This window comes from Homarus americanus, unplaced genomic scaffold (genome assembly GCF_018991925.1).
Source record: "Homarus americanus isolate GMGI-L3 unplaced genomic scaffold, GMGI_Hamer_2.0 scaffold74, whole genome shotgun sequence".
NCBI classification, from domain to species: Eukaryota; Metazoa; Arthropoda; class Malacostraca; order Decapoda; family Nephropidae; genus Homarus; species Homarus americanus.
Genome location: NW_024716951.1, coordinates 4,188,306 through 4,202,469, shown reverse-complemented (window position 1 = coordinate 4,202,469; position 14,164 = coordinate 4,188,306). Strand labels below are relative to the sequence as shown.

Sequence of the window (14,164 nt, the reverse complement as noted above, 5' to 3'; positions counted from 1 at the left end):
CATCATACCTTGTTTACCATTCGTATCCTTCCAATTTGATTTTCAGCCTTGTGTGAGGTACACTGTCAAATGCATAAGCAAAGTCAAAGTCTATGACTTAATGCAAGATGCAAAGCATTTTGTAAAATGATCCTTAATGCAGAGTCAAATGCCAAAAGATCAGGTGAATACTGTATACAGTGACCCCTCGTTTAACGAACGCCTCGGTTAACGAAATTTTGGTTAACGAACTGCCTTCCATAAGGATCTTCAATTCGGTTAACGGACAAAAATTCGGTTAACGAATTTCTTACGAACCGACCTCGACATGTTTTCACTTGCACTGACCGGGCAACCAGCTTTAGTATCAGTCCGCCAATACATTAATCGGTTCTAGGGCTTAAATTCCTTACTATTTTAGTAAATATCAAGAAGTTTATACTATTCAATAATTTAAAAGTTTAATATTAAATTTTTTAGTCATTTTAACAATTATTGAACACAATTGAAGGTAAAGTGACTAGTTTAATGCGTGTGGCATCCAGCCTCTTAACACAGCAAACAGGCGTTAGTCTCTCTCTGTTTTCACTGGAGGTAACATCTTGCTTGAGACTCTCTTCAACTAAACGCTTTTTTTCTGTGTTTCCAAGCAAATTATTGGTCATTTTGAAATATATTTTACATATTGACAATATATAATGCAGTGCAGTGTTGATTTAAAGAAAATAATCTTGAATTACACCAAGAGAGCTAAAATTTTATGGGTGAAATGGCACCATGGGGTGACTTCTCTTCCACCCCAATGCCTTCTCTTCTTCCTTCTCCTCCACCCCCATTCTAAATCCCATCATCATCATCATCATCCAGGAGCCTTCTACATACACACCTCAAAGTAAGTGAACTTTTCTACCATTTTTTGTTGAATTTAGGCAATTTTCGGTGAGCTGGAACCAATTACTCAAAAATCCATTGAAACAATGGTTTCGGTTAACGAACTTTTCGGTTAACGAACGACCTTCTGGAACGGATTGAGTTCGTTAACCGAGGGGTCACTGTACAGTATCAAAGCCTTTATAATCCAAACTACAAATCTAACTACCTATCCTGGCTCACAATTGACTAATTTCTCTAAAGGTGACATATTTTTGTTACATTAAATACCTACCCGGTGGATCTGCACTGGCATGCTGTTGTTCCATGGGAATACCCAGTTTATAATTTTTTTCACTGCAGTCACATGTTCCTTCATCTTAGAGTAGTGTAGCTTTTGTGTTAACTTCACAATTTTTGATAAATCCTGGAAATAATTATAAAGACACTTATACACTGGATAGCTATGTGTGGGGAAAGGTCTCTATCAACTGTACTTGAATACTGATACAGTATACAGTACAATACAGTACTGTACAAGCATAACTTCCTTCAACCATCAGAATACAATGGAAACTGGTTAGGTTAGGCTTCTCTATACACAAGGTTTGTGTACAGTGAATTCTGCTATAACGCGTGTTTTGATAATGCGAATTTGCTCTAACGCGATTTATGAATTCGGAACAATATTTGTATAACGCGAACGCTTGTTTGCTATAACGCGATTTTTGCTTACTATTTCTCCAATTTTGTGGTATTAACTGTGAATATGGTAAAGAAGAATATCTCCAAAAAGTGTTCTGATGATAGAATTCCCGGTGATTATCGTAAAAGAAAGGATATAACACTTGAAGAGAAGCTCGATGTTATCAACCTCAAAATCACCCTTCTCCCCCATCAAGTTACATTCATATTTTTTCAAGGTAAAGTGTTAAATTTACTGTATGATTTCATTATTAGATATGAATGTAACATTTATTTAGACTGTGCTATCCTTTGTGTTAGGCTAACTACTAAATTTTTTCGATTTCGAGTAATCTGCACCTAACCCTATTTTCTCCATAAGCCCTGTTATTTCTATTACGCGATTTTCTATAACACGATATTTTACAAGAACACAATTATCGCGTTATAGCAGAACTACCTGTATATGGTGTCTATGGTGTAATATAAGTACTAAAGTACCTGTACTGGAATCCTACTACAGAATGATTCTTCACTAATTTCGACATTAGAAATTGTGAAAATGCCATACTGTTGTAAGTGGTGCAGGCAAGTGACCTTCACAAGCATTACATGTCCACAGCACCCAGTTAGGACACAGTATCAACACTTCATTATTGCCTTGTATTTTATTGTTAACAAGTGTATTCATAAATTTTAATTACTTTTGATTAAGGCAACAATACATGCACAGTAATACCCCACTTTACTCGTTTTTTTTTACGCGTTTCTACATTTACGCGGTACCCTGCCAGAACCGGAATTCCCAATTTACGCGGTGCATCTACTCATATACGCTGGTGAAGTATAATTTTTTTTATTTTGCTCATAAAATTAATACAAATTACTCGGCCAGAATATAATTTACATTGCTGGAATTCTTTCAATATAATGAACATTTTGAATACGTATAAACATCATAGATTTTGCATTAGACATACAAATTTTAGATCTAATGTAATAATTTGGTTTACACAAAGCAAATATTTTATCGTTTGTGCAAAATATATGAAGTTTACATTCAAAATATTCCCTGACCTGCAAGGAATATAGAAATGTCAATTATATTATCCTAACTTTAGTCTGAGGTATTATTTATTACTAAAAGTTAAAATCTAGTATTTTCACCCAAACATTTCTCTGGCTAGGAAGGGAAGGTGGGGGGTGGGGGGGAGGGGAGGCAAGGTGGGGTATTTTGATTGACAGATAGTGTCGTGAAGAATATATTTTTTTTTTATTACCTGAAGATATTTGTTTTAGCTCATAAAATTCATACAAATTACTCGGCCAGAATATAATTTACATTGCTGGAATTCTTACAATATGATGATCATTTTGAATATAAACATAATGGATTTTGCATTAGACATACAAATTTTAGATCTAATGTAATAATTTGGTTTGCACAAAGCAAATATTTTATCTTTTGTGCAAAATATATGAAGTTTACATTCAAAATATTCCCTGACCTACAAGGAATCCAGAAATGTCAATTATATTACCCTAACTTTAGTCTGAGGTATTATTTATTACTAAACGTTAAAATCTAGTGGTTTCACCCAAACATTTCTCAGAGAGATAGGAGCTAGTGAGCTGGGAAGAGGGGGGGAGGGGGATTTGAGTCCATTATTTGAATGGACATTAACCTGGCAACTGTATTTCTCTAAAATATTAATTGTGTGAGCATACCATCATAAAATTTAGATGTTATTTTTACTACAACATAGGTATTGTATCGGAAAAAGTGGAGTTTGGGGGTCGGGCCAGTCTCTATTGGAATTAATCCCATATGTTCTGTTGTTCACTTTACGCGGTTTTCACTTTCCGCGGTACTCTGTGGGTTCAATTGACCATGTAAATCTGGGTACTACTGTATTCAAAATATTCCTGGTCTCGCAAGGAATCCAGCAATGTCAATCATATTATCCTAACTTTAGTCTGAGGTATTATTTATTACTAAAAATGTAAATATACTGTTTTAACCCAAACATTTCTCTGGTAGGGAGGGAAGGTGGGGGTGGGGGGTAGGGAGGGAGGGAGGGACCCAGCGAGCGTGGGAAGAGTGGGGGAGCCGGAGGTGGGGTATTTTGATTGACAGATAGTGTTTGGGTGAAGTATATTTTTTTATTTACTGAAGGTATTTGTTTTAGCTCATAAAATTCATACAAATAACCCGGCCAGAATATAATTTACATTGCTGGAATTCTTACAATTTGATGATCATTTTGAATATAAACATCATAGATTTTGCATTAGACATACAAATTTTAGACTAATGTAAGAATTTTGTTTACTCAGAGCAAATATGTTATCTTTTGTGCAAAATATATGATGTGTATATTCAAAATATTCCTGGTCTTGCAAGGAGTCCAGCAATGTCAATTATATTATCCTAACTTTAGTTTGAGGTATTATTTATTACTAAACGTTAAAATCTAGTGTTTTCACCCAAACATTTGTTAGAGAGGGAGGAGCCAGCGAGCGTGGGAAGAGGGGGGGGGTTGAGTCCATTATTTGAATGGACATTAACCTGGCGACTGTATTTCTCTTAAATATTAATTGTGTGTGCATACCATCATAAAATTAAGATGTTATTTTTACTAGAACATAGGTATTGTGTTGGAAAAAGTGGAGTTTGGGAGTCGGCCCAGTCTCTATTTCAATTAATCCCATATGTTATGTTATTCCATTTACGCGTTTCTCGTTTTACATGGACCTCTGTGGGTTCAATTGACCGCATAAATCGGGGTATTACTGTACAGTGAACCACAGTGTTGTAAAGTGAGATAAAGGACTTATGTACACAAATCTGTGATGACTCATACTGACATGTTTTTCATATATACAGTAGTTGTTTCCTCACTAAATCCTTCCACTTATAAATCTGTGTACTGTGTGAAACATGTAATTAGAACTATGAGTTGACTAAGAAAAATTTTAAGAGCAGAATAAAAATGTGAACCAGAACCCTCACTCTATATTCTATAGCATCCTTCACTAACTGTTTGTTAGTCAGCAGCACAGACATGTCTTCAGTGGTAGTGCTAATAATGTTATGAAGTACACTACCATGGAAGGGGTGGTTGCTCTTGCATGGATGTTGTACAAGCTGGGTAGCACCACTGCCAAATCTGAAAGAAATACAATTGTTCCTTATTTTTCTCATGATATAATCACACACTCATTTAACCTTTAAACGGTGACATGCACTGTATGATGATACAGGCAAGACTGTGATGTGCACCATATGATGATACAGTACTGGCAAGATTGTGATGTGCACCATATGATGATACATGCTGGACTGTGATGTGCATCATGTGATGATATATGCTGGACTGTGATGTGCATCATGCAATGGTATGTACATATATGACTGTGACAAATATCATCAAAGGATGATGAGATTTTTGCACTACTGTTTTAAAAGTGTATGCCAAGATTAATACAGTACTCTGTATTCATAAAGTGAATGATATGTCCCACAGACCTCCTCACACTAGCCACACCTCAGTAAGGCTCTTAGTTGCCTTTCAGACATCATAGAATACACATGTTCATCACTGTTAATGGCTGTCTGCCCCTGCCATAAGCCAGATCCACCCTCCTACTCATACTTTAGTTGCTTGGCCCCACACAGTTACTAAATATTTTCCATGGCAAAACAGAGGTAGATAAAGGATTTTTTTTACAGACCTACTAACCTGAGTATAGCTTGAGTTTTCTTTAAGTCAGATGGGTCACATACACACAAAAACACAGAGCGACCCTTCCCAACTAACATCTCACGCAGCAGCTGCGTTAATGTTGACCTCCTGCTGTCATAGAGTTCACTGCAAGGGGGGAGGGGGAAAAGGACAATAACAAGATACGTACAAGACATTATGAGTAACTGAGAATTTTTCATAATGCATTGGCATATGTTGGCAATCAGCAGATCAATCAATCAATCATTTCAGTGTTGATAACCTTATTATTAGTTAAAAATTCATCCATTTTTCAGACCGTTTTTCTGGTTTTTGAATGTTTTTCCTAATCTGGCCATCCCACTGGGCTAAACTGTCAAAGCTCTACTGTCCACACACTCAGCTACCTGTATTTACAAGTGAATCATATTATGCCATGATAGTTCAAATGCTCAGCCTTACAATGAAAACCAATTTTCCATCATCATTACCCTCCCCCAAGTCTTGTGTGGGATGGATCAAGGGATACACACATCTGAGAGGAAAGGGGAAAAATTAGCGGGGGGGAGGTGCGAGGCAAGTGTGAACTGTGGCGAGAGAGGAACTAACCTATAATCAAAATGTGGATCTGCCCTCCAAACATCTAACTGACAAAAGACTTGCACTTGACTTATTTACTTAACTGATGCAATATTTTCATGAATAAGGAAGTGTATATCTCTATTCTTACTTGGATATTATGTCAAGTTATTCATTGTACAGTTAGTATATCAAAAGTACATTCCGTTAAAATACCTGGAATTCATAGTAAGGAATGTCAGAATAAAGGTTTTACAGTACAGTACTTAGTATTTTGGGAATGTACGTACAGTAATTTGAAAATGCAAGAACGTACTGTATGTACTGTCTTGTACAGACATTACTCCTTGTTAGTGAACACTTTCCCTTCACTTCCTTCACTGGTCTTACGCTATTCAGTCCTAATACATTCAAATAGATACTGCGATCCTTGTATTTCCAGAAGATTTCTTTTTTTACTTACTTCTTATCCCTGTTTGGATCAGTAACAAAGTGATGAAGAGCCCAAAGTGACTTGGTGAGAGGAGGATCTCCTTTAAGCTCATCAAGCAAACTCGTGAATGTGGGTACTAGTTGTAGACCAGCTACCAGTACAAAGTCCAAGTAACATGTGGTTACATTCAGTCTGTTCAAGGCTTTGTCTTTCATGTTTTGTGGTGTATGCTCCAAGATCTGCCAAACAATAAAACATTATTAAGCACAGTGCATTCATCACAGAATTACTATGAATTACTGTACTATTTCATTTAACAGTGAAGACAATATTTAATATTAACAGAAAATGGAGAATGAGTATCTGAGCTGAAGGGAGAAATGAAGGTGTGATCCATATGGATTTCACTGATATATGGTGTCTACATAAAAAGCCAGCTAACTAGTACAGTATTATAAAGGAATGTTGACATTTTTTATGAGTCTCACTGTTGTAGGTTGAATGAACTGCAGTTCAAACCAAACAGAAATATATACAGTACTCTGTGAACCAACCCTTCCCTGTGAGCCTCTTCAGTTACATTTAGTTATGAAATTTCCAAAATTTATTTGATGAATGTCCCTACTTAAAAAAAAATACATAACAACAAGATTTAGTGAGCTGGAGCCTGGAGGAAAAGTAAATAACATGGCACACACCTTTTTTTGCTCATTATTAATGCCCTCTCTACTTACTACAGTACATAATTATGATGAGATTTTCTTACTCATCAAGGTAAAACCAGGAACACAGTACAATACAGTGATCCCTCGGTTAACGGGTGCCTCGGTTAAAAAGATTTTGGTTAACGAGTTACCTTCCATAAGATTCTTAACTTTGGTTAATGAGCAATCCCTCAATTAATGAGTTTCTTACGAGCCGACCTCAACATGTTTTCGCTTGCACTTGGCGGTCAACCAGCTGTAGTATTAGTCCGCCAATACAGTAATTGGTTCTAGGGCTTAAGTTCCTTACTATTTTAGTAAATATCAAGAAGTTTATACTATTCAATATTTTTAAAAGTTTAATATTAAATTTTTTAGTCATTTTAACAATTATTGAACATAACTGAAGGTAAAGAAAATAGTTTCTGGCGCGCCATCCAGCCTGTCAACAAACCAAACAGGCATTAGTCTCTCTCTCTTTTCAGCGGAGGTAACATCTTGCTTGAGACTCTCTTCAACTAAATGCTTTTTTCTGTGTTTCCATTATGAAATTTATTTTACATATTGAAAATATATAGCGCAGTGCAGTGTTATTTTAAAGAGAAGATTCTTTATTTACAGCAAGTTTAAACTTTAAAAATAACGTGTTGAGATTGTTTGAATCTAGCATGGGGCCTAAGAGATCAAGAAAAGTGATTTCAATCCAAACTAAGCAGGAAATTATTAAAAAACATGAAGAAGGCATTAGAACAAATGCGCTATGCAAAGAATATGGCATGTCGACATCAACTGTGTCGACAATTCTTGCACAGAAAGAAAATTTAAAGAAGTGAAAGTGAGAGACAAATCTACCAGAGTGTTTAAAGGTAGATCCCTAATTGCAGAAACAGAGAGGTTACTTCTCATCTGGATTAGGGAAAAACAGATGAAAGGTGATTCAGTTTCTACTGAATTCATTTGTGAAAGAGCCAGGGAGATTTACGAACATTTAAAGGCAAATCAACCTGGTTCTTCAGGAACAGAATTTGAAGATTTTAGGGCCAGCAAAGGCTGGTTCGAAAAATTTAAGAAAAGAAGTGACATTTTCAGTGTTATTAGGCATGGTGAGGCTGCTAGTGCTGATAAGGAAGAGGCAGCAAAGTTTTTAGTGGAGTTTAAAGAACTGATGGAAGAAGAAACTTCTCTTCCACAGCAAGTGTTCAATGTGGACGAAACTGGGCTGTTTTGGAAAAAGATGCCCAAAAGAACATTCATCACCAGAGATGAAGCCTCTTTACCTGGGCATAAACCAATGAAAGACCGTCTCACTCTATTAATTGGTGCCAATGCTTCAGGGGATTTCCGACTGAAGCCTATGCTTGTCTACCACTCTGAAAACCCCAGGGTGTTCAAGCAACAGAAAGTGGTAAGAGTAAAGCTTGGAGTTTATTGGAAGTCCAACCGTAAGGCATGGGTGACAAGACAGCTCTTTAATGAATGGGCTGTTGAGGTGTTTTGCCCTTCTGTCAAGAGCTACCTAATCACCAATAAATTCCCTTTAAAGGCTCTTCTCCTCATGGATAATGCTCCTGGTCATGACCCTGAACTTGCCAGAACTTTGGAGTATCGATTTGACTTTGTGAAAATGTTGTTTTTGCCTCCCAACACTACATCAATCTTACAGCCAATGGACCAGAATGTGATCAGCAACTTCAAGAAGTTGTACATGAAGAAAATGTTTAGGAGGTGTCATCAGGCAACCTCCACTGATCCTGAACTAACACTGAAACAGTTCTGAAAGACACAATTCAACATCGTGGAGGCTGTAAAATTGATTGTGTCATTATGGCAAGAAGTCTACACTAGATTCCTTAATTCTTCATGGAAAGCACTGTGGCCATCAGTAGTCCATGATTTTGAAGGAATTCAGGATGACACAGAGTTGGACCAGGAGATTGTGTCCATTGGTCAGTCATTGGGCCTTGAAGTGGAGGAGGATGATGTCGAAGAGCTTGTGATGTCTCATGAGGAGGAACTTACTCTTGAAGACTTGCAGCAACTGGATGAGATGTTAGAGGCTGACTATGGTGAGGAGGAAAGGGAAAGTGATGACCATATGTCAACTTCAGAGTTGAAAGATGTTATTTACTAAGAAGTTCAGGGAACTGGCTTCAAGGCACCCAGATGTGGAAAAATCTGAACTAACTTTGTGTCAAGTTGAGGACACAATGGTCTCCTTCTTTAAACATAAGTTAATGATGAGGAGGAGAGATGCCCCACAGGCCACAATTGACACTTTCTTCAGTTAAAGGCAGAGGGAACAAGATGCTAGCCCTCAGCCTTCCACTTCAAGAAGGAGAGAGGATGTTCATGGTGGAGAATCTGTCAGTCCAGAGGTTCCTGACATTTTCATGGAAGGTGACTCACCTTCCAAGAAGCAGTAAAATGCTTCTCCTCCACTTCCTTTTCTTCTCCCTTCTCCTCCTCCACCTACCACTTCAAATTCACATCAACATCATCATCCAGGAGCCTTCTACATACACACCTCAAAGTAAGTGTAATTTTCTACCTTTTTTGTTAAATTTAGGCAATTTTCTGTGAGCTGGAACCAATTACTCAAAAACCCATTGAAACAATGGTTTCGGTTAACGAGCAACCTGCTGGAACGGATTGTGCTCGTTAACCGAGGGACCACTGTATCATATCACTGACCAGACGTATGATGGTGTGCGCGGCCTCTAAACGACCTTTGATCATCTTGCAGCGCCTTATGTGTTCGGACTGTCCTTTTTCATACAAAGTTTTCATCTGATATGGAATAAAGAAACAAAAGTATCCATTATTTATAAATAAATAATAAGTACAGACTGCAGAAATACCGGTAATATATAAGTACACGTATTGCAAAGCAAATGATAAAATTAGGATATGCAATGGACATATTGGACCATAACTGTTAAAACAAATACAGTAGTGCTATGATTGCCCCTCTTTATATACTGTATGGGTGCTGGACACTACTAAACCCGACCAGGACAAAAAAACAACGGAAATATATATACTGTCTGTGGTGGTGGGGGTGGGGGTGTCTTAGCAGAGTTTTGGCGGAAACTATATACAGTACTGTACAACGAAACTTAAACAACAAAAAGGTGAACATTAAAAATAAAATAGTTAAACTCGAACCAATTCATTCATGGGCTACTCACCTGCCTTGTTGATGTGACGAAAGATGTCTTAGCACCGAGCCATTCCACAAAGCCATTGACATCCCTGATTAACTTGAGGCCAGAGGCTGGTGCACTTGTGTCATTTAAAATGTCCATTACAAGTAAATCTTCTACTTTCTCATTGTACACCTGAACACATGACATCCTGTACAGTATACAGTAAGGAACTTGTGTGAGTTCTTGCCAAAATTTAACCCTCTACAGGATTGTTTAATTACTATATGTCCACAAAATTTGTGTTGTTGTAGCTACCAGGGAATATATTCAGTGATACGATCAAGCACATACTGCACTATTATACACTTAGATTTGAAACAAACAATAATTCTTGCATTATACCTCAAGACAGAATATGTTGTTCTTATTTCTCTCATATATGACATAATATCTTCAGTAGCTTGATCAAAAAAGCTGGTGAAGAGTTCTTCAAATACTCTCTTACTTTTCATAGTACCTGTTAGAAAATACTGACACTAAAGATATTGAAATGAAGTTTACACACACACAAAAAAGTGATTTACACACGACAGCATCTTTGGCTATCCCTCCATGATGGCACTTCAGCATTAATGCCGCATAGGATGTCATCAACTACCTGAGGATATCAGACACTTTATTTGGGAACCTTTAGTCTTCAATTGATCTTGTTAAAAAAAATTATAGCTTAAGCAATTATTGGCAAAAGAATACAGTACTGTACATCATTATTATTATTAGTCTTCAAACCTGTTGGTGTCCATTACAATTTTTTTTTCTGTAGTTGTTCTTTCAGTATTAACAATTTATGGGTCATCTACAGAACTAACTACATGTGTGTTCGGAGGCAGCATGGCCAGTACTGCACCCGACTACATTCACTTCCCCAAGTTGTAAACTTATAAGAGTGAATAAATGCAGTACACAACAGAACCCATCCCGCTCCCATGCATAACCAAAATTAGCACTGTAGACAGACTACAGGGTATAACGTAAAACTGTATCGTCAGGCAAACCTATAATTTTCTTACCTATTGGAGACCGGCCATACATAATGAAGGCTGTACTATGCATCATGGAGAGGGAATCTTTAAGATGTTTCTCAAGTGAATTTGCATACATATGAATTTTTGAGTCCCCAATGAAGACTCTATCTGTAAATACAAGCATATACTGTATTACATACATATAATTCCAATACTGTACTGTATACAATACTGCATCAACTAATTTCCATAAATATATGTTAACACAACCCTATTATTATTCTAATGGCTACTGGCCTCCTTCCATTAGAATGGCCACTGTATTTATAATGCAGTACAGTATAGTGGATGGCTAAACGCATCCACTTCAGACATCGACCAGCTGAGTGTAGCCGTGACACTGTTTTTGGTGGAAAACTCAAACTATGCCCACCAAGCCAGGCCATACACCCCTGACAGCCAATCAGAGGGCACTAGAAACCTGCACGCGCACCTCTTCACCAGGAAAACCAGCCCCTTCGTCAATCACATGGATAGAGCGGGACATATGCCCAGGTGGGAAGGTACCTATGTCTTACACAAGGGCATGAACAAAAGGACCAGTAAAGCCCTGGAAGCAGCTTACATCACACTGCACCTGAACATCAAGACCAAAGCAGGCTGGGTGATCTGGTCGCACACCATGGCCCAGATGGCAGCAAGTGATTGGCAGAGAGAACGAACAACAGTGACACCAAATGACTGATGGGGATACATGACCGAGCCCTGCCCACTACTGCGGTATATATTTCTGTGTATTAATGTCAGTAAACCATTTTGTGTGCAGTATTCATTACTGTACTTTGAAAACGTCTAGTGATGAAACGTCAGTAATAAAGCTCTGTCTCTTAGTAGTGTTTCTTTCACTACCACACTACCATCTGTCCACTATGAACAATGTTCACAGTGAATGGTGTCTCTGGCAAACCCCTTCCAATGTACTACAGGTCTGCCAACTGTTTATGGGCTCCACACATGCATGTGTCAAATGTCTCAAGTGTTTTGCGATGTATTTAAAAAAAAAACCCGGGAAGATACTTCATTCTTTCACTGTACATAAACACACGTTCAGTACTTACCAAATACATATTGTTTTCCTACAGGTCTGGCACTCTTTGGATCCACCTGGGTGACAGCTTGGTCACTAAGTGCTTTCCACTCCACCAGACCTTGTAACATAAAGCCAGTATCGATGTAAGCGTACACATTTGACCTAACTGCTTGGGAATCTTTGTTCTTCACAACACTTTCCTTCTCTTCTGTGTGTTTATATTGACTTTTTCTGAACATTGTTTCTTGTACTGCTGTACCCTGTAAAATATACAGTTATATACAGGTATTCTATAAAAACGTAAAACAAAAATGATATTTTCAGGAATTCAGTTTAAGGAAGTTTTACCATGCAAACAAGGAATACAGGAACCACCTGAAGATTAGCCCTTCAGTCAAAATAATGAGAGAAAATAACTAGAAAAATAAATGTTAGGTTATATCACCCTGGAATTGTTCATTACTTAAATGGAAAAACTGATTTCCTCAAACGTTTCTACTACTGTACTGTACAGCTTACACAGTAGTTTCCAGCAACCACTCAATGTTGGCAGAGCTTTGAAAGACGTCAAATAGAAGGCTTAATGTTATAGTACAAAGAAAAAGATACTATTATGTAATGCTATAAAAGGTTCAGCAAAATGTTATTATTAGTGCAACAGAGCCCCAAAATATGCAAAATTTTACCAACTTCCGAAAAATCTATTTAATTTAGGTAAGACTTTACATGTGATTTCATTCAACCAAGTTGCTAAATCATCATGCAACCACCTTGGACTGCTTACCAGGCATACTGTACAGTGTCATATTGGTTTTGAATACATGTATTTGGGTACTTTTTAAAATCTGCTTCACTGCCATTCAATGTCAAAAATTTAAATTACTAATTTCGAGTTCTTTTCAACAAATTTACGTTAATTAACATCAAAGTTCAATAGTTAAGATCAATATCATAAACCTTTTGAGACTTTTTTTTTTCACGGGGGATTAGCCCACCCGGACACAGGTCACTGACCCACATCAGGGCCTGGGGGGCGAAAATTTAATAATAATAATAATAATAATAATAATAATAATAATAATAATAATAATAATAATAATAATAATAATAATAATAATAATAATAATAATAATAATAATAATAATAATAATAATACAGTAATAATAATGATGATAATAATAATAATAATAATAATAATAATAATAATAATAATAATAATAATAATAATAATAATAATACAGTAATACTACGACTATTACTACTACTACTACTACTACTAATAATAATAATAATGAATCATAAAGAAATGCAAAAATGAAAAAAATAAAAAGTGAGAAACACTATACAGTATGTATGTTGTGTTGTCAATAGTAAGAGAAACAATTGAGACCCTGTAATTGTGTGTAAATGAGGCAGAAAGTCAGATCAGCAACCTGGGACTTGGTCACAATTTTCGTGATACCATATGGCAGCAGGGTCTACCATTAGACAACACATTATGCTTCCAATATCTTCCCAGACAGTAGTACCTCCCTGTTTGATGGCTGCCTAATACTTACAATGGCAATTAAACATGACAAATTATGTGCTATTCAAGGTTTCTAATATACTATCCACAGTATTATTTTAGTTTCGGTCATCCGGGGAATCTTAAGACATTAGATTAGATTAGTTCATGGGTTCTGTGGCTAGGTTAGGTTAGGTTGCATAGGTTAAGATACATTAAGTTCGGTTGGATAGGTTAGATTAGATTAGGTTACATTGGTTAGGATATCTAAATACAAGGATGACCGAAACAAAAATTTTACTGCACCCAATTGAATCTGTATCATGCACTGTATAAGCTCCCAGGTACCGTTAATTGCCCAGAGTCAGGTATGTGAAGTGTTTACATATCCGCCTCTCAGCTGTGACTGCATCCAACCTTCT

The 14,164-nt window shown here is 36.8% G+C and overlaps 1 protein-coding gene across 2 annotated transcripts in view; it reads right to left on the bottom strand.

The window, feature by feature from the left end:
• The window catches only part of LOC121858667, a 31,292-nt gene extending 17,128 nt beyond the window's left edge, over nt 1-14,164 (bottom strand). The window contains exons 1-9 of one of the 2 annotated variants that reach the window (XM_042355234.1): nt 14,091-14,164; nt 12,264-12,495; nt 11,191-11,313; nt 10,163-10,328; nt 9,666-9,761; nt 6,301-6,509; nt 5,277-5,405; nt 4,547-4,703; nt 1,145-1,276 (exon numbers count right to left, since the gene is read on the bottom strand). In XM_042355234.1, the coding sequence (XP_042211168.1) occupies nt 1,145-1,276; nt 4,547-4,703; nt 5,277-5,405; nt 6,301-6,509; nt 9,666-9,761; nt 10,163-10,327 (888 nt within the window). In that variant the 5' untranslated portion in view covers nt 10,328; nt 11,191-11,313; nt 12,264-12,495; nt 14,091-14,164. Of the gene's footprint in view, nt 1-1,144; nt 1,277-4,546; nt 4,704-5,276; nt 5,406-6,300; nt 6,510-9,665; nt 9,762-10,162; nt 11,314-12,263; nt 12,496-14,090 lie in introns of both variants that reach the window. The other variant, XM_042355235.1, reaches the window with a different exon arrangement.